At 48.3% G+C, this 21,466-nt stretch overlaps 1 protein-coding gene across 6 annotated transcripts in view; it reads left to right on the top strand.

Annotated features, from left to right (window-relative positions):
- MYH11 (myosin heavy chain 11) overlaps positions 1–21,466 on the top strand; it is a 139,359-nt gene that overhangs the window by 27,472 nt on the left and 90,421 nt on the right. For all 6 annotated transcript variants that reach the window (XM_085017495.1, XM_085017497.1, XM_021086165.2 and 3 more), the window contains exon 3: positions 2,581–2,737. In XM_085017495.1, the coding sequence (XP_084873621.1) occupies positions 2,581–2,737 (157 nt within the window). The remainder of the gene's footprint in view (positions 1–2,580; positions 2,738–21,466) is intronic.

Genomic DNA, 21,466 nt, shown 5'->3' on the forward strand with positions numbered 1-21,466 from the left:
ATCAGGACACACAGGCCCTGCACTGGGCCAGCTTTGCCACCTGGTCAGCAAATGTCTCCTGAGCACCTTCTCTGTGTAACCCAGTGCAAGGCCCCGGGTCACAGAAATGAAGGCGGCATTGCCCCTGTTCCAGGGAAGCTTTGTAATTAACTGACCCCTCGGGCATTCATTTAGCAGGCATTTAGTGAGCACCCGCTGTATACCTGAGCTGGTTAACACCTTCCTACCTGTGAAGTCTTAATGCTGAAAGTGCCTTCCCCCTGAAATTTCTTGCCACATGGGTTAACACCCTCTCTCCCTTTCTCCCTAAATGCTTGTTCTTATCATGTTATTTGTAAATGTCCACGTCTTCCTTCTGACCTGTGGGCTTTTTGAGGGCAGGGACGATTATCGATTGATTTGTCTCCAGCATCTACCACAGACCTGGTATACAGTAGGTGCTCAATAAATGTCAGGTGGACATTTAGACAGGCCTTAGATTGACCTCATTCCTTCCCCTTTTGGGAAATGGTGGGGAGGGGAACCTGGGAGAGAACCCCCTCCCTCCCCCACTAGTCCTGTACCTTTTAAAGAATATCATTCTCTCCTTATGCCCAGCCTGTCATCATTGTCCCCTAGCAGGTGGAGCCCCAGGGGAGCCTCCCTCTCCCCAACCAGCTGCCATTGAGACTAAAAGCCTTTTCGGGCAGGATCTTGTGTGTTTTTTCCTTTACTATAATCCCCGGGCCTCACCGTGTCTAGGACACACGTCGAATGAATGGATGAGTAAATGAATGAACAAATGGTTGGTTGTTTCTGTAAGACGAGTGTGGGTCCACAACCTAATGGACAGTGCTCACAACTTGGAATGGGCTAAGCTGGGCTCAGGGCTGCCAGGATCTTTTTTTTTTTTTTTTTTTTTTTTTTTTTTTTTTGTATGTTTAGGGCCACACACATGGCATATGGAGGTTCCCAGGCTAGGGGTCAAATTGGAGCGGTAGCTCTTAAGTTCCAGAACATTTTTCTTTTTTTTGTCTTTTTAGGGCTATACCTGTGGCATATGGAAGTTTCCAGGCTAGGGGTCAAATCGGACAGCCACAGCAACACGCGATCCGAGCTGTATCTGTGACCTATACCACCGCTCACAGCTATGCCTGGATCCTTAACCTACTGAGCAAGACCAGGAATCAAATCCGCGGCCTCATGGATACTAGTCAGGTTCATTACTGCTGAGCCACAATGGGAACTCCGAGTTCCAGGACATTTTTATAAGCTCCAAAAAGAAACCTGTCCCAACCAGCAGTCCCGTCCCATTCTCTCATCTCTCCAGTCTCTGGAAACCAAAGACCAGGTTTCTGTCTCTGTGGATTTGTCTGTTCTGGACATTTCATACATATGGAGCCGCAGGATACGTGACCTTCTGTGTCAGACTTTTCGCTTAGCATGTTTTCCAGGGTCATCCCTGTTGCAACGTGTCAATATCACTCCGATTTAAGGACAGCCGTGTTCATGCCCATTTTACAGATGAGGGAGCGTGTACTTAGTTCATGGTCTAGAGAGGATGAGCCCTGGGGAAAGCAGTCATGATCTTAGTTCCAAATTCCCCAGCCGCTATGTGATCTGGGCACAACCTCCCTGAGCCTCAGTTTCCTCACCTGTCAAGTGGGCAGCGGGGAAATCACAGTATTCCTGTCCCAGGGCAGATGTGACGATTTAAATAAGAAGATACCTTGTGAAGTGCTGAGCTCCCTGGCTGGCGCATAGTAGGTGCTCAAAAAATGGCAGATATTATTTAAGCCCCTGAGGCTCAAGGAGGTGAAGCCACAGGGGGTGAGCGTGGAGCTGGGATGTGAACCCAGAACTGTTTAAAACTGCACAGTTATGGGAGTTCCCACTGTGGCACAGTGAGCTAAGGATCCAGCTCATCTCAGTGGCAGCACCCGTTCAATCCCCCTCTGGGTACAGTGGTTAAGGATCCAGCATTGCTGCAGTTGTGGTGTAGGTCGTAGCTGTGGTTCAGATGTGATCCCTGGCCTGGGAACTTCCACTTGCTCTGGGTGCAGCCAAAAAGGAAAAAAAATTAATAAAATGAAAAATAAAACCACTGTATGTATAACTGAATCACTTTGCTGTATGTTTGAAATTAATACAACATTGTAAATTAACGATACTTCAATATTAAAAAGGAAAGAATCCCACAGTTATAAAATATAACACAGATGCCCTAAAAATCTAATCTTGCCTCTCGCTCCTCTGGCCCCCTACCTGAAGTCACTGATGCCTAGGGCGCTGAGTCTTAGCTTTCCCAGCTCTAAAATGAGAACATGAGGGAGTTCCCTGGTGGCCCCGGGGTTAAGGATCTGGCATTGTTACTGCTGTGGCACGGGTTCCATCCCTGGCCTGGGAACTTCTGCCTGGCACCGGCATGGCCCGGGAGCAGGGGGGGAGAACATGAGTGCATCTGTCTAAGGGTGCCACTGTGAGGATCAAGTGAGAAAGTGCACACAGTGGCGCTCAGACAATGCAGGCGGTGGTGGGCCGGAGGTCTGAGGTCTCCTCTCTGCGGGGGCCCCGGAAGTAAGCTGGCTTCTCTGCTTGCAGACGTACTCGGGCCTCTTCTGCGTGGTGGTGAACCCCTACAAGCAGCTGCCCATCTACTCAGAGAAGATCATTGACATGTACAAGGGCAAGAAGCGGCACGAGATGCCGCCCCACATCTACGCCATCGCTGACACGGCCTACCGGAGCATGCTGCAAGGTGAGCCACTGCCGCCGGGGAGCCCGCCCGGGCTGCTTCGGGTCACTCCTCGGAATGCTGGCTTGGCCCGGGCCCCTCCTGTCCCGCCTGCCTGCCGTTCTCGCCAAGAATGCGGAGTTTGGCAGGCGGCACTGGGGGACAGGAGGGCTGTGACTGAAAAAGGGAAAAAGCAAGCAGAGCATCTGTGTTTGCGGCCCGGGAGGGCGAGGGAGGGCAGATAGCTGGGCAAATACGGGCATGCGCTTGCTCCAGAGCTCGCAGTCCCCCCGTTGGCAGAGGCTGGGGGCTGGAGGCTGTCTGGAAAATGGGTGGGTGCTCTCACCTTGGAAGGAAAGAGGGTGGGGAACGACCCGGGGCTGAGCCAGCCAGATCTGCATTTGCAAGCACCTGCCGCTCACACACTGTGAGAGTCTGTGCAAAAAAAAAAAAAAAAAAAAAAAAGTCTTTTCCTCTCCTGCCTCAGTTTCCTTATCTGTGAAAAGGGAGTGATGGGATCCAGCTCGCAGCTGGTGGTGAAGGTCCACCCTAAAGACCTTTCTTTGCATAGCACCTCTGTGTTTATGTATTATCATTATTACTATCATTAGTAACTTTGAGGAGTTCCCTTCATGGCTCAGCGGTTAACAAACCCAACTAGGATCCATGAGGATGCGGGTTTGATCCCTGGCCTCACTCAGTGGGTTAAGGATCCAGCATTGCCTTGACCTGTGGTGTAGGTTACAGACACAGCTCAGATCCCGAGTTGCCTGTGGCTGGGGTGTAGGCCGGCAGCTACAGCTCCAATTCAACCCCTAGCCTGGGAACTTCCGTATGGCTCAGGTGTGACCCGAAAAAGACAAAAAATTCTTGGGGCGGGGGGGATTGTACACAAAAAGCCCAATTTCTGGCTCATTTTGAAAGCATTGGAACATCTGGCAACAGGTGATCCCACAAGTTAGCTGCCCCTTTAGAGATGTGAATTCTTCAGTTTTCCAGTCCTCACCTGACCTGAGGTGCTTGTTGGTGTTAACTGCTCGGCCCATGTGTTTGACTTTGCAACCTGTGGAACAGCAACTTTCAAGCATGGTGTGAGTTGGGAATTGAAAGGAGCCCCTTTCTGGAATCTCTTGACAGGGATTCCGGGGTGCTGAGGAGATATACCCCCTCAAGATAGAGGAATTCAGGTAGAAGTTTCCTGGATTAATGACAAAGTTAGCCAGATCCCACAGGTATGACTCAAGCTGGACCACTCTGGACATGAGACCACCATTGCCTTCAAAGACCAGAATATGGAGCCTTGCAAAGAGTATTGCAGAGATACAGTCTCAAGTTGTAAAGTGATGACTCTTGGAGTTAGTATGTGTCTCTGGAAAAAAAAAAATCCTTTGTGGTCTCCCTTGTTAGGAAACTGTAAAACGGTGGTTCATACACATCTTCGGAAAGCTGAACATCGTAAGGTTACAGTGTGCATCTCATTTGGAATGTTTTTGGTTGCAAGAAACATAGCGACCAATTAAAGTGGCTTAAGCAACAGGAGTTTATTATCTCACATAACAAGTGGTCTGGAGGTTGATGATTTCAGGCTCAGTTAATTCAGCAGCTCAAAAACATTTCTTTGGGATTTTCTTGGTTGTTTCCTCATAGTTACAAGATGGCAGCCATAGCTCCAGACATCACATCCTCATGTGATAATATCCAAAAGCATGAAGGAAATAGATGATTTTTCCCTATGGCTCTCTTTCTTTTTCCTTTTAATCAAAGAGGAAAACCTTTTCCAGAAGCTCCTCAACAGGCATCCCTTATGTCTGATTGGCTAAAACTTGATCATATGACAGCCTCTAAATTAGTCATTGACAAAGAAGACTAGAACATTTATGATTGGTTTGGACTACTCCTGGTTCTCTCCTGGAGCTGAGGGACCTCCAGCTAAACACATTTTATCTGAAAACCAGAATGAAAGAAAGTTCTGATAGTAAAGGGAAGGGGAGGGTGACAGGTAAGCCCTGCCATAGTGCTCTGAAAATATATTGTGTAACTTAAAAAAAAAAAACAAAACCTATAATCTTATATAGTCATTCTAGAAAAATTAAAACATATATTTAAGCAAAAGAGAATGTACCAGGATTTCCCAGGTGGCCTAGTGGTTAAGGATTTGTCGTTGTCACGGCTGTGGCTCAGATTCGATCCCTGGTCCAGGAACCTCTGCATGCTGTGATGCCGTCAGAGAAAGAGAATGTACTGGCACCCATAATTCTCTCACCCAGAGATCATCACCATTAACATTTTGGTAGCACGCTTTCATGTGCTAACGGAGCTGGGTGGCATAAAATGAAGGAAGTGCTTTGTTTTCTTTTTTCATTTTAGGGCTGCACCTGTGGCACATGGACGTTCTCAGGGGAGGGGTAGAATCGGAGCTGCAGCTGCCAGCAAAGGAGGTTTTGATTATCTGCAAATAATTGGTTCAAAAAAAAATCACTTGAAACAGGCACTGTACATAGTAAGTCACTGTACACAGACACAGTAAGGGGGAAAGAGTTTGATGGGTTTGAAATGCAAAGGATGAACTGATGTATTTTCCATGTAATAGGAACCTGGTGGTAATTGCATCTAGATGCTGATTCTTAGATTGAGTATAAAATTAATTCAGGGTTAGGTTTTTTTTTACCTTAACGTTTTTGGCGGGACAGAACCATGTGAGAGCACAAGACACCATTCTTCCCGTGATGCTTGATCTCCATGCTGTGGGGTAAGAGGATAAATTTTGGCGGACTCAGTGGAGAAATCATCGCTTTTGCCAACAACTTCTTTACTTATTTGGTGTTTGGCACATTCTCTCAAAGCCCCTGCTGTGTTATCTTTCATGGGGTCTCCAATATTTGATTGTGAATTGACTTTCTTGTGACCTTTTGAAGGTCACTGACTTGTGATCCTTTGCACCTTCAAAGAAATTGGCCCTTTTGCAGAACTGCCACTTCATTTTGGGTTTGTCTCAAAACGATGGCTGCTGGAGTTCCCACTGTGGCTCAGCTGGTTAAGAACCTGACATAGTCTCTGTGAGGATTCAGGTTCGATCCCTGGCTTCACTCAGTGGGTTAAGGATCCAGCTTTACCTTGAGCTGTGGCATAGGGGGCAGAGGTGGCTCATGGTGTAGCTCTGATTGGACCCCTAGCCTGGGACCTTCCAAATGCTGCAGGGATAGCCCTAAAAAGAAAAAAAAAAGAAAGAAAGAAAAGCATCTTATATATGTATCTGTGTAAATGACACTGTGTTTACTTTTTAAATTTCCCAATTTGGGGGGTTTGTTTTTCAAGAGCCGATATATTCAGATTCAAAAGCAGAAAATTCTCCCTTTCAACCCTCATGCATTAGACGCCTCGTTTGCCTCCCCAGAGGCAGCCATGGTTTCTAGTGTATTAGCAGTATTTTCTGCACATGTATGCAGATGTGCATCTATTCCCCTCTCCCCAGGTTTTCCCCACAACTAGTAGCATTGCACATGCCCTGTTCTACATGCTGCTAGAGTGTTACAGGTGCCTAAAGGGACTCCTTATTCCTTTTTTGCCTTTCTAGTTTTTATTTTTATTGATGGAATACGTGAAGACGGTTTAGAGTCAACTCCCCAAAGCTTGTTAAGAAAACTAGCCCTCCTTTGCTCTTTCTCTAATGTCCCCTTCTCCAGGGGTAACCATCGTCAATGGACATTTTTATAGGTACTTCTGTAATCTCCAAGAAATCTTGAGTATTTTCCTGCTGTCTTAATTTTTTCTCAGTTCTAGGCATTACCTATTGACTTTTCATCATGGAGTATGAGGACTGAACTCAATCACCCCATCTCCCCCTTACCTTACCCTACTGCCTCCTCCCAATACACCCACACACATACCCCATCGCACCGGCTCCCGGTATAGTTTTATTTTAACTTTGATAAGGTCTGTGTTCACAGCTTACATTATTATGACCGTGTAGATGCGAATCACAGCTGAGCTCCATGCTGTCTTGTGATTCCTTTTCCTGTACAGTTTATTCTTTCTCCTGGAGTTAGTAATTGCCTCCCCCCCACCCCCAATTAGGTTATGTACTTAATCACTAAATTGACCCCAGATTTTTCTTCTTCTAATCACCTTTCTGTATGTCTAGTCTTGTGTTCAAGACCCTATTGCTAGTGACCGGAGCCCTTTGACCTGCCGCAGCTACCTTCCATGACTGGTAGGCAACATTGGGAATCTTTTTTTTTTTTTATCATTCTTGGAGTTCCCTTCAGTGCTCTTGTGGTGGATTCCTTGTTTCCTAGTTTCCACGTTTTCTTCTTCCTTGATTTACTCCCTGTTTAAATGGAGCACTTTCTCTAGTAGTTTTTTAAGAAAGGATGTGAGGCAAATTGAGATTTTGCACATCTGAAAGTCTGGATGCGTCTCTAATATTTAAGGGATAGTTTAGCTGGGTTTAAATATTTAAGCAAGAAATTGTTTTCTGGGAGTTCCTGTTGTGGCTCAGTGGAAACAAATCAGACTGGTAACCATGAGGACGAGGGCTCAGTCCCTGGCCTCGCTCACTGGGCTAAGGATCCGATGTTGCCCTGAACGGTGGTGTAGGTTGCAGGCATGGCTTGGATCCTGCGTTGCCGTGGCTGTGGTGTAGGCCGGCGGCTGTAGCTCCGATTAGACCCCTAGCCTGGGAACCTCCATATGCCATGGGTGCGGCCCTAAAAAGACAAGAAGGAAGGAAGGAAGGGAAAGAAGAAAAAGAAAGAAAGGAGTGTTCTTTCAGAATTTCAAAAGCATTGTGTCATTGACTTTGAGATTCAATTTCATTTTTGAAGAGGATAAAAGCCAATCGCATTCTTGATCCTTTTTGTATGACCAGTTTTTTTATCCTCCTCCTTCTCTGGAGGCCATTTAAAAATATATCTATGTTCTTTATGCCCCTGTTCATGGTGATGGGCTCTGGCAGGGGTCTGTTTTCACCTGCTGTACTGGAGACTTAGTGGACATTCATACTCTCTAAACTATGTCCTTAAATTCTGGGAAATTTTTGTGAATTATGTCCTTAATAATTTCTTTCTTTTTCTGTTACACTGTTCTGTTTTGTTGTTTTGTTTTGTTTTGTTTTTTTTCTAGACATTTCCTTATCTCCATCATGGAATTCCTAGCTCGTTCCTATAATTTCCATCTCTTTCTCTCCTCTTTTTCTCCACGTCTTTTTTTTTTTTTCTGCACAGTTACCTCAACTTCATCTTATAACCCTTCCATTGGGTTTTCAATTACTGCTATCATTTTTTTTAAATTTCCAAGAACTCTATTTGGTTTCCTGAGTATTTATTTCCTATAGGATTCTTTTGTCATGGATGTGATGTCCCCTGTCTTGGCAGGTAACCCTCCACGTGTTTCCTCCAAGAGGCATATTTTCCTATTTATTTGTTTTAATTTATGTTTGTCTTATTAGTGGCTTTCTTCTGATGCCTGGTGATCCTTGGCTGTCCATTCTCAGGGGATGCTTTGGGACATGGGTACCAAAAAGTTGATGGATGTTCCATGCTGGCAGGAGGAGCTTGCTGAAGATAAGCTTAGCTGGGGATGGGGAAACTGAGCTACTGGGGTGTAGGTCACAGAGGCAGCTTGGATTGGATCTCACAGTCATGTTGCTGTGACTGTGGTGTGGGCCAGTGGCTACAGCTCCAATTTGACCCCTAGCCTGGGAAGCTCCGTAAGCTCCATGAGCTACTCGGTTGGGGCACTTCTGATATATCTTTCAGTGCTTTTTTCTTGGGCAGATGAGATTCTTCAGAGAAGACATTTGACCTTCTGCCTGGAGGGCAAAGACCTGTCTACCATCATTTGGAGGGTCTAGGTGAGAAGAGGCTAAGGGTTTCAAACTGTAGGATAAAACTTGTATCAGGAGTTCCCCTGTGGTGTAGCGGATTAAGGATCTGGTGTTGTCACTGCTGTGATGTGGGTTCAGTCCCTGGCCCAGGAATTTCCACATGCTGTGGGCACAGCCAAAACAAAAACGAAAACAGAGTTCCCATCGTGGCTCAGTGGAAACCAATCTGACTAGCATCCCTGAGGACACAGATTCGATCCCTGGCCCCAGTCAGTGGGTTAAGGATCTGGCAGTGCCATGAGCTGTGGTGTAGGTCACAGAGGCAGCTTGGCTTGGATCTCACGTTGCTGTGACTGTGGTGTGGGCCAGTGGCTACAGCTCCAATTTGACCCCTAGCCTGGGAAGCTCCATAAGCTGCAGGTGCAGCCCTCAAAAAACCAAAAAAAACCAAAAGCCAAAACCCAAAAAACAAAACCCAAAACACTTGCATGTTACTTTCCTGTTTCCAGTGTGGTCCCTGGTATCCCCAAGACGGAGGTCCTCCTTTTCCCCTCTCCAGAGAATAAATCTACCCCCCTCCTGTGGGCTGTGGGAAGGGCAGTCACTTGGCTGCAGGCAATGTAGAAAGTAACCAATCCTTAGGTTTTATGTCTGCTGCTCCTGGAGCTGCCAATGACTGAGGACTCTGCAATGAAATCAGGTTGCTTCTCAGCTTTCCCCATCACCAGCTTTTTTTTTTTTCCCCTGTCCATGTCTGCTGCATGCACAAGTCCCTGAGCCAGGGATCAAACCAGGCCACAGCAGTGACAATGCCAGATCCTTAACCTGTGAGCTACTGGGGAATTCCCTCAACTGCTAGCTTAGACTTCTCTCCTAGTACTATCATCGCTGGTCCTGTTTGCTGGCTTCCTAGCTTGTGTTGCTGTTCACTCCTCTCCTGTTCATTTGAATGGTTTATGGTGTTTTTGAAAAATCCCTTTACTGTCATTTTAGTAAGGTTTGGGGAAGGAGGAGCCCTAAATGCATGTGTTCAACCCACTGTCTTTCGATGGCAATTCTCTTGCACCTTCCTTTCCAAAGAAATGATGACGGTGGATTTTTACTGCATGCTTCTTGTCTGCACACGCCTTTCCAGGAACATTCTCCATTCATCCGTAACACAAACCCAAGGCAGACAGGGTCAGATTATGAACCTTAAAATTAAGCCCTGCATGGAGTTCCCATTGTGGCTCAACAGGTTAAGAACCCAGCATAGTCTCTGTGAGGGTGTGGATTCGATCCCTGGCCTCGCTCATTGTACCTGCCACAAGGTACAATGTAGGTTACAGATGCAGCTTGGATTTGGCATTGCTGCAGCTGTGGCATAGGCCAGCAGCTGCAGCTCTGATTTGACCCCTAGCCTGGGAACTTCCATATGCTACAGGTGTAGCCGTTAAAAAAAAAAAATTAAGCCTGGCACCTTTTATGATGCCCATATATGTAATCTAGAATAAGAAGAACACTAAACTATAAAGTAAGGGAAACCAATAAAGTTTTCATTTTTCCTGTAATATTACCTTGATAGTTGTTAAGAAGTAGCAAATCTTGACTCCTTAAAAAATGTTCTTTATTTTTCCCTCCCTCCCTCCATGTGTGGGTGTATGTACATGTCTGTCTGTTTACAAGACGGGTCTCCTAATCCAACACTGGAGGCAGGTACTATAATTAGCCCCATTTTATTGCTGGGGAAACTGAGGCTCCAGCTGGTGAAGAACTTGTCACTCAAGTGTCTGAGCTTGGTTTATCAGATTCCAAAGCCCAGTCTTGCCCACCCAGTGGGTGGTGCTGAGCTGATGCACAGACAACCTCTGCCGCCACCGCCCCCCCCCCGCCCCCCACAGGCAGTTTGTCTTCTTACATCACAGGGGGTTTGTGTCCAGGGATCAGCACTTGGAAGCCGGCATTAGTGACTTGTGCAAAGCAGCGCGATGAGTGTAGGGAAAAGCATCACCAAAGCTTTCTCTGACCAAAACCCTTTCAGCTCTCCCATCTCCCTGCTTTCCCTCCATGGGGGTCCCTGGGGTGGGGGAGGGTGTGAAAGGCAGGTGAGATTTCATGCTGAGCATGAGAGGAGCCGTCAGGATCTGGAAGTGCCGTGTCCTCACTTAATCAGCACCAAATGGGACCTCAGACTTTTATCAGCTCAGGCTCTTGGCTGAACCCTGTCCAAGCCGCAGAGACGTCGGCGGGGGGCGGGGGCAGGGGCGGAGTGATCCAAGCTGCGCTTTCTGCTTTGCAAGTTCCCACACTCAGTCTGAACCCTCTGTCGGTGGTTGGCGGGCCCTGGGGGGCTGGCTCGAGCTCACCCCCTCTCCGGAGGCGGCTCTGAAAACTCAGCAGAGAGCAGAAGGGCAGGGATGCTCGCTTGGGCTCCAAGCTCCCTAGATCTCGCCTGGCCCAACCCTCGCTGGTGCCGCCGCCGCCGCACAGCCTCCGCATCTGACAGACAGAAGAAACTGAGGCTCAGAGCATAGAAGGGCTTGCTTGGCTCCAGAGCGGAGTCTAAACTCAGCAATGTCACCTTTGGTCTGGAAATGTTTTTTCCTCCCTCTGAGGCTGTCTGGTAGATAGCATGGTGCTGTTACCCCCATTTACCAGATGAGGAAACCCAGGACCCGGAAGGCTAAGGGGCCAGCTTAGGTCTGATCATTAGAGGGGACTGAACTTGGCCAGATACCCTGTCCTCCTGGGACCAAATCGCTGCCTTCTGTAACCATTTCACTGGCTGGCTGTTTTAGAAGAGGGTGATGATGGCGTGGTAAAAACAGTGACCATAGCAATTCTTGAGCTTTTGAAGGGGCCTTGGGTACTTTTTAGCCTCATTTCCTCATTTTTACATCCTTGGAAGCTGTGAGTTTTTCATCTCTGTCTTCTTGGTAAGGACACTGATGAACTGAGTTGCCTAAGAGGTGGAGCCCGGCAGTAACTCCAAGCTGTTTTGCTCCAGAGGCTGTGTTCTCACGACATGTCCCTAGAGGGGGGACCAGTTGCATGCTTCTCTGCCTTTTGGAGACTTTGTCACAGCTCTGGGCTCAGAGCGTCTGGCCGCTCCATCTGTGTGGCCCTCCGAGTTATCATGAGAAGATCACGTTCTTTGGCAGGAAAGGAGGAAAAAGGATCATCTGATGCTGATGAGCCTTTTATGGCCTGCCCGTGGGGGCTCGCACAGATGCGAGCAAGCGAAAGAGAATTTAAAAAAAAAAGGCAGTAAATGTTGAGCTGAAGAGGCAGACACACTTAAGGGATGGATTTGGGAAGCTCCAGCTGACATTTGGTGACGACTTGTTTCTGGCAGAGGATGTGTGCGCCAGCCTCCCCCGCTCCCCTGCCCCCACCACGTCCGTCCCCCAGCCTCAGCGAGAATCTGGCCCCCTGTTCCCTTTTTGGTCCAAAATTGCTGATTGAGGCCCCACTGTGGGGGAGGGGGCTTTGGAAGGGGGGCGCGCCGTGTACCAGGGGGTACAGATGTTCATCAAATCAAGCTGTGGGGGGAGTTCCCGTGACCTGTCCTAGGCTGGGAGGGCAAGAGAGGCCTTGTGAGGTGACATGTGACCTTCACAAGGGAGTTGATGGGATGCAAGAGGGTTCGGGGCGGGAGCCAAGAGGAGGCGGGAATCACGGCTCCGTAGGCTGTGGGATGCACTGGGCTTCTGGTACCCACACCCCCTTAGCGGCCAGTTCTGTTAAAGATGCCAAGGCTTCATGTGGGCCGGGAAGATGCTTGTTGGGGTCCAGCACAAGCTCTCAGAGCACCTCTGCCCCCTCCTCAGAATCTCTTGCTCCCCACTCTGCTGGAGGAGGAGGAGGAAGGTGGAGAGAGGATAGCGCCAACCTACAGAGCAGTGGTTTAGAGCATCGCTCTTTTTTTTTTTTTTTTTTTTTTTTTTTTTCTTTTTCAGGGCTGCACCCATGGCATATGTAGGTTCCCAGGCTAGGGGTCAAATTGGAGCTGTCTTCTCTAGCTTACACCACAGCCACAGCAGCACCAGATCCAAGCCGTGTCTGCAACCTACATCACAGCTCACAGCAACGCCGGATCCTTAACCCACTGAGCAAGGCCAGGGATCGAACCCGCAACCTCATGGTTCCTAATCGGATTCGTTAACCACTGAGCCATGACAGGAACTCCTAGAGCATCGCTCTTGAGCTGCGTTCAGATCCTGGCTCTGCCACTGTGCCCACGTCTCTGTGCCTCAGTTTCCTCATTTGTCCCATGAGGATGGCACCTACCCCGTGGTTGTATGGGGGAATTTGGACAGTGCCTAGGGAGCAGGACACGCTCAGGGTGTGATCTGTCACCTGGCAGGGCCCCCGGGTGGGGGGGCCAGCACTAATGTCACCTGGGGTCTGGAACCTTCCACATCTGCCTTCATGGGCAGCTTTAGGGAGGAACTGCCTTTCTGCAGGCATTGGCTGAGGAGGTGGGGGGGGGGAGCAGTGACCCTGTGGGGATGTGGGCTCGGCCACCTCCCTCTCGCTGGGTCCCACAGAGCCTGGCACAGGAGGAAGGGAAGCAGCCAGCTTCGGTTCGGTTTTTTCCTTTTATGGTCAGCCTGCAGGCCTCTGGCTCCCCAGCCAGAAACCACGAGCTCGTGTTGGGACCAGGCCGAAATAGCTGGTCTGTGGGGAGCTGGGTGTCTCCTGGGAGCCTCAGGCCTGGTGCGGGAGGATGGAGGGGAGGCACCCCTGAGCCCTTTATCTCTGTAGAAAGCTCCCCTGCACACATGCATCCAAGGCGGACCCTGGGACCCGGGAGAAGGCGGAGATGAGGCACTGGGGTTGGGGTGTGAGATGAAGCGGACCTCAGGGCTCCAGGTGGACAGCTCAGCCGGCGGCGGGGGGTGGGGTGGGGAGGCGGCACTGGTCTTCTCCAGTGGCTGTGGGGTGAGAAGGCTGAACCCTAACCACTTGATCTAGGTCCCCAGAACTTGGTCCCTTTGGAGACAGAATTCAGCCAAGAGACTAAGGGTAGTAAGACAAAAAGTGTTTATTTAAAGAGAGAAGAGGAGTTCCTGCTGTGGCTCAGTGGTAAGGAACCATGAGGATGCGGGTTTGATCCCTGGCCTCGCTCAGTGGGTTAAGGATCCGGCATTGCCACGAACTTTGGTGTAGGTCACAGATGCGGCTCGGATGCTGCATGGCTGTGGCTGTGGTGTTGGCCGGCAGCTGCTGTTCTGATTGGACCCCTAGCCTGGGAACCTCCATATGCCGCAGGTGCAGCCCTAAAAAGACAAAAAATTAAGATAAAGAGAGAAGAGGGAGAAAGCAGAGGCAGGCTCCGGTGGGGGAGAGAAGGAGGGAGAAAGACAGGGACAGACAGACTCAAAGAGCAGGAGGAGGAGAGCCACCCGGGCTTTGGAAGTGGTTTAAGTCACTGGTATGGGGGCAGTCCTTCCGGGCTCCCTCTGCCAATCATCTTGCTTCATCTGGCTTTGGCCTGACTCAGGGCCCTGCCCTAGGGATGGATTTTAGCACCAAGGTCCCTGGGAAGCTGACAGGAGGTACTGTGGTCTGGTGCCCTCCCTTCTCTGACCCCCAAGGCCGCTTTCTACGAGCATATAGTTTCGGAGGTCTCCTTGACCTCAAGAATGAGAAATAGATGGAGTTCCCATCGTGGCTCAGTGGGTAACGAATCTGACTAGGAACCATGAGGTTGCGGGTTCTATCCCTGGCCTCGCTCAGTGGGTTAAGGATCTGGCGTTGCTGTGAGCTGTGGTGTAGGTTGCAGACGTGGCTCGGATCCCGCGTTGCTGTGGCTCTGGTTTAGGCCTGTGGCTGCAGCTCCGATTTGACCCCCAGCCTGGGAAACTCAATATGCCGCGAGAGGGGCCCAAGAAAATGGCAAAAAGACGACGACAACAACAACAACAAAAATGAGAAATAGATGGTCTCTGTCTTTTAGCCAAGCAGGATGCAGCCTTTATCTCGAAGTTATCTGTCCACAGGAACAGAGAACTGTTGCTCAGCCTGAACCCATCCATCCCCTGCCTCACTGGGATGGGGGCTCCAGCCCTGCCGTCTCTGTTCCTGTGCTGGGTTCTTGTCCAGCTTGACCTACGGTGGCCCAGGCCCTCTGCTTAGGCCACTCTGCCTCCTTGGTGGCTTCTCCCCCTGGGGATTCCTACACATCCTTCTCCATGTGGCCCAGCTGTCACCTCAGCTGCTAAGACATCCCGTCTCTCAGGGGGCGTTAAATCAGCTCCACCTACCGCAGCCCTTCAGGCTCATACCCATGGTGGGGTTTGCCCACATCGGTTCTTTGCCCATCTGACCCCCACGCTGGATCACAAGCTTCTCAAAAACAAAGACTACGCAGGTCTTAGTAAGCGTTGTGTTTCCAGTGCTGGCGCATAGTAGGAACTCTGGACTTGTTTGTTGAGTGAATATGAAACCAGCAGAATGGGGTCTCTGGACTTAGTAAAAAGGATAGGTTTTTCACAAAGAATTCAGGGAGAGGCAGAGTAACAGGTAAGGAAAGCATTTATTACTCTAGGTTGCTTGTGGCAGGGGAATGCCACTCCCCAAGAATTTAGTGGACTACGTTTTTTCATTGTTGTTGTTTTGGGTTTGTTTTGTTTTGTCTTTGTTTTTTTGTTTGTTTGTTTGTTTGTTTTGGCATCTCCCGCAGCATGTGGAAGTTCCTGGGCCAAGGATCAAACCAGCGCCACAGCAGTGACTCAAGCTGCTGCAGTGACAATGCTGGATCCTTAACCTGGTGGGCCACAAGGGAACTCCATTTTTTGCTTTATTGTTGTTCAGTTTTATAGTCAAAGGAAAAATGGGAAGAGGGAGACCACCTTCTTTCATTCTTGAGTGGACCTCAGGCTTCCATCATCAGCTCCTCCTCCTTGTCAGGCAGGGGAGTTTTCTTGTCCCAACATGGTCAAACTGGGACTACGAATGGAGATGAGCAAAAAGGCGGTAACATACACGAAAATACAGTAAATCATCTTAGGTTTTGGTATAATGACAGCTTTTCCTATATTTTCGTTTTTAGGATGTGCAGAGAAGCATGTCCTAGGAATCATTAACTTTCTAACCTCACTGGGCAGGATGTGGGTATCACTCTACCATTGTTTTATTGTTTGGGAGCATGTCTCCTGCTTCTGCTGCATGGTTTCATTGCTAAGCAAGCCGGCTTTCTTGAGCAAGCATTAATTTACAGGGGTCTCACTTTTTTCTACCTACGATCCCAAGTTACTTGGGATTAACTATTTAATCAGCTGCTTTGGCCCATTACTCTGTCCCTATTAAATAGACAAATACAGGAAGAAGCATTTAGCATGGCTTCAGTGGGAGTTCAGTCTGGGGGAGAGGGGAGAGAGAGGGGTGGAGAGAAAGAGTGAGAGGAATGGATCCCTTGAGATTGATTCAAATTAACAAGCATTTCCTGAGTCCCTGTTATGTGTCAAACATTGTCCTGTCATCCAGGCTCAGGCACAACCCTTGGTCCTCAGGAACTTCTGGGCCAGTGGGAGAAGCATCAAAAGCAAATAAATACATAATTTTAGGTGGCAGAATTATAAAGTTATTTTTCCTCCTACAGAGAATACAAAACAGGGTGGTGGGATCAAGAGAAACAGGGAGAGTTCCTGCTATGGCGTGGTGGGTTAAGAATCTGAGGGCAGAGGCTCAGGTTGCTACAGAAGCACGAGTTTGATCCCCAGCCTGGCACAGCGGGTTAAGGATCTGGCATTGCTACAGTTGTGGCTCCAATTCAGTCCCTGACCCGGGAGCTTCCATATGCCTCAGGTGTGGCCATAAAATTAAAAATAAAAGAGAGAGAGAAACAAAGGGAGTGGTTATGGATGTATGGTGGTCGGAGGTGGCTTCATCTGAGGATGCAACACTTGAACTGGGGTATGAAAGGTGATAAGGAGCTGGCCACATCAAGAACCAGGGAAAAGCTTTAGAGGCAGAAGGAGGAGGCAGTGCAAAAGCCCTGAGGTGGGAATTAGCATGATTTATTAGGGAAGTGCCAAGAAGCTGTCTTAGCTGGGATGTAGGCATAGGCAAGGGAGTAACCAGATAGAGCTGGAAAAGCAATGGGAGCCTCTCTATGGACTGTTATAAGCCCATTTTCTTTCTTCCTTTCTTCCTTTTTTTTTTTTAGCCCATTTTATAGCAGCAACAAAGACTGTACAACAGGGTCAATGCTTCTAGTCAAGCGTTAAATGACAAGGTCTAGAAAATCACGCAGTAGTATGGCATCAATTGTGCAAATTAACTCTAAACTGTGATACAAAATAATGAACAATTACAGGGTGGGGGGATTTTTATATTGTCCATACTTCCTACAGTGGTTGTGTACTAATTTTGGAACCTAAATTTAATAAGTCATGATTTCCTAAAGAAAAAGAAAAGCAGTTTTGTAACTGTTGGAAAATAGATTTGTGTGAAGTTTAAGGAATCAGATCTCTTGATTCAGAGATGGTGGAAAATTAACAATGTTTTTAGGAGTCCCCGGTGGCCTCACAGTGAACAATCTGGTGTTGTCATAGCTGTGGCTCAGATCACTGCTGTGGCACAGGTTTGATCCCTGGCACGGGAACTTCCACATGCATGGGCGTCGCCAAAAAAAAAAAAAATCCCACAGGAATATTGTTTTTTTTTTAATTTTTATTGCGGCGTGATTTCTATACATAATTTACATACATATGTAATTTATATACATATATATCTATATACATGTATATATAAAGCAACCCATTTTAAGTATGCAAAATTCACTGGTGACTTGTAAAGTTGCAAAGTTATGGAGCCATCGCCACAGTCTAAATTTATGTCTCTATCAGCCAAAAAGAGATGTTGTGCCCACTTGTGCCCTCATGTAGTCACCCCCGTTCCTACTCCCACTTCCACCCTGTCACTAGTTTATTTTCTTTCTCAATTGATTCGCCTCCTCTAGACATTTAGCATCAGTGGAATGAATGATACAATATGTGGTCCTTTGTCTCAGGCTTCTTTCACTTAGCATAATGTCTTCAAGTTTCATCCATGTTGTAGCCTGTGTCAGTGCTTCATTCCTTTTAATGACTGAGTAATATTCCATTGTATAGACAGACCACATTTTGTTTATCCACTTACCAACTGACAGACATTTGTATTGTTTCTTTTTTTCTTTTTAGGGCCACACCCACATCATATGGAGGTTCCCAGGCTAGGGGCGGAATCAGAGCTGCAGCTGCCAGCCTATGCCACAGCCATAGCAACATGGGATCTGAGCCGCATCTGCGACCTACACCACAGCTCATGGCAATGCCAGATCCTTAACTCCCTGCGTGAGGCCAGGGATCGAACCCACGTCCTCATGGATACTAGTTGGATTCATTACCACTGAGCCAAACAGGAACTCCCATTTGTATTGTTTCTATTCTCCGGCTATTATAAATAATGTTAAGTAGCATAATTTTTTACTAAAATGAAAATGAAGAACTCGGCCTGTCATATCATGGATAAATGGTCTATTAGCCTTCCAAATAATCCATACTCATTCCTCCTAAAAACATTAGGGTGAAACAGTGATCCCAGTGAGGTTAAGTGCTACAGTAGAGAAAATCTGGACTATGCAATCCAGGGCCACCACTAGACCAGGTGGTACATTTATACAATTAGGAACATGTACCCCTTTCTCAAGATGATTTTCTCCCATCTGCTGAAAGATGGTTGTAATGCATGTACAAATCTGCAGTGACCACTGTGAACAGTTCTCCCTTAGTTATGCAGTGCGCAACTCATACCACTATCCATGGCAGCCCTGGAGGGGACACAGAATAGAAAGGCCCCAAACTTAGCTCTAGGGAGGTATAGAGTCAAAGAAAGTATCATAGAGGAGGTGACTCTCAAGATGACATTTCAAAAGTGGATTAGGGTATAGATCCCAAAAGAATTGAACACAGGTGCTCAAATGAAAACTTGTACTTGAACGTTCATAGCATCATTGTTCACAATAGCCAAATGGTAGAAACAAACCAGATGCCCATCGACGGGTGAACAGAACGACAAAATGTGGTCTATCCATATGACGGAGTACTATTCAGCCATAAAAAAGAATGAAATTTGGATACATGTGGCAACAGGGATGAACCTCCAAACCATCACACCAAGTGAAAGATGCCAGACACAAAAGGCCATGTATTATACAGTTGAATTTGCGTGAAATGTCCAAATAGGTAAATCCATAGAGAAAGACAGCAGATCAGCGGTTGCCAGGGGTTATGGGGAGTGGGAGATGGAAAGTGACTGTTTAATGGGTGCAGGGTTTTACTGAGGGCTGATAAGAATGGTTTGGAACTAGATGGAGGTGTGATTTATACAACATTGCGAATGTACTACATGCTCCTGGATTGTTTGCTTTTACATGGTTAAATTTATATTTTGTGAGTTTCAGCTCAATGGGAAAAAAAGAGAATGGATTAGGCAGATAGAAAAGGGATGGAGGGAGTTCCTGTCGTGGCTCAGTGGTTAACAAATCCAATTAGGAACCATGAGGTTGCGGGTTCGATCCCTGGCCTCGCTCAGTGGGTTAAGGATCTGGCGTTGCTATGAGCTGTGGTGCAGGTCACAGACGTGGCTCAAATCCTGTGTTGCTGTGGCTGTGGTATAGACTGTCAGCTACAGCTCTGATGAGACCCCTAGCCTGGGAACCTCCATATGCCACAGGGGCAGCCATAGCAAAAAGAAAAAAAGAAAAAAGAAAAAGAAAAGTGATGGAGATGGTGCCCTGGGCAGAAGAACAGTGTGTGCAAAGCGTGGAGGGCAAACTGCTTCACACATTCAGGGAACTCTGCTCTCTCGTGTCAGACACCAGCTCAGGCTCGGGGAAGGAATCAGCTAGGAAGCCCCAGAAGGAGTTCCCATCTTGGCTCAGCTGAAATGAATCTGAGTAGTATCCCTGAGGATGCAGGTTCAATCCCTGACCTCGCCCAGTGGGTTAAGGATCCAGCGTGGCCGTGAGCTGTGAGCTGAGGTGTAGGTCGAAGACATGGCTTGGACTCGGTGTGGCTGTGCCTGTGACTGACAGCTATGGCTCTGATTTGACCCCTAGCCTGGGAACTTCCATATGCTGCACGAGTGACTTTAAGAGGACACACAACATTTTTTTTTGAAATAAGAAAGCTCCAGGAAATTGTTTTCCTGGGCTCCACACGGTCAGCAAGCAAGATCCACATGGAGCCCTTCTACCCATACCCAACCAGGGCTCCGTTAGCTTCCCACGCTTGCAGCCGGTGTGTTTCCGATGGGAACGTCTCAGGCCAGAGGTCCCCTGGCAGCCTCCAGCATGGAGCCGCCCAGGCGGCTGGCAAGCCTTCCCAGGGAGCCCGAGCCCTCTCCTGGGGACCTGTGGGGAAAGGCCACGGGATGGGCATCTGACCCTGTAAATCTCTTTTGCTCTGGGCGCAGGCTTCCCAAGGCCTCTAGGAAAGCCTGCTTCTCTCCCCGAGGCAGATGGATGCAGACAGCCTATCTATCCTTCAGTCTCAGAATGACTCCTTAAAATAGGAGAGGCTTGGGGCCAGTCCCAGCGGGTTCCCTCTCTGCCTGGGTTCTGACCTCACCCCTCTGCCCCTTCCTACATCTGTTTTTGCTGTTGTTGGTTTTTTTTTTTTTTTTTTTTTTTTGGAGGGGGTCTGCCTGTGGAGCAAGCGGGGGGTTCCCTGACCAGGGATCGAACCCGAGCCACAGCAGTGACAACACCAGATCCTTAACCACTAGGCCACTCTTCCTGCATCTGCTTTTAACTGGTTTCCTAGTTTGCTCTGTTCCTGAGCAGATTTCTCCCTCTGGCTGGAAGCAGGAGGCACAGGCATCTGTGTTCCCTCATTCCTGGTTCAAGGAGTTGCTGGTTATTCTGACGTGGGGGCATCTCCCTCCTTGTATTTCTCGTGAAGCTGACTCCTGTCTCTCTCCAGAGCATCCTGGGCAGATGGAAGTTGTATGGTGTTTATCCTAGGACCTGGGTTTGAGTCCCTGCCTGCCTTTTTTTTTTTTTTTTTTTTTTTTTTTTAGGGCTACACCTTTGGCATCTGGAGTTTCCCAGGCTAGGGGTGGAATCAGAGCTGCAGTTGCCAGCCTACACCACAGCCACAGCCACACCATATCCGAGCAGCTTCTGTCACCTACGCCGCAGCCTGCTGCAGTGCCAGATCCTTAACCCACAGAGCGATGCCAGGGATTGAACCCACATGCTCGCAGAGACCATGTTGAATTCTTAATCCACTGAGCCGCAATGGGAACTCCCTTGCCTGCCTCTTACTCGCTGTGAGACTACATTCATTTTCTTCGAGCTGCCATACAAAGTGCTATAGAGTTGGTGGCTGAAAACAGCAGCAATTTGTTCCCTCACCCTTCTGGAGACCAGAGGTCTGAAATCCAGGTGTCAGCAGGCTTGCTTCCTTCTGGAGGCTCTGAGGGAGGATCTGGTCCAGGCCCCTCTCCTGGCTTCTGCCAGGCCCTTGGCATCCTTGGCTGGTCGATGTATCCCTTCCACTCGCCTTCTTCTCCGCATGGCTTCTCCCTGTGCCTCTAACGGCCCTCTCCTTTTCTTTTCTTTCTTTATTTTTTCGGCCACACCCACAGCATGGGGATATTTCTGGGCCAGGGATTAAACCCTTGCCACAGTAGCGACCTGAGCCTCAGCAGTGACAACACTGGATCCTTTAACCGCTGTGCCACCAGGGAACTCTATCCTTTCTCTTATAAATAAGGACACCGGTCATTGATTTAGGTCTCATCCTAAATCTAGGATCATCTCATCTGGAGATACTTAATTACCTCTGAAAGACCCTTCTTCTAAATAAGATCACCTGCTGGAGTTCCCTTGTGGCACAGAGGGTTAAGGGTCTGGCATTGTCCCTGCAGCAGCTTGGGTCACTGCTGTGGCGTGGGTT

This window comes from Sus scrofa, chromosome 3 (genome assembly GCF_054392235.1).
Source record: "Sus scrofa isolate SSC_HxYL_T2T_F1_AM1 chromosome 3, Sscrofa_HxYL_maternal_Yorkshire_Landrace_v2.0, whole genome shotgun sequence".
Classification (NCBI taxonomy): Eukaryota; Metazoa; Chordata; class Mammalia; order Artiodactyla; family Suidae; genus Sus; species Sus scrofa.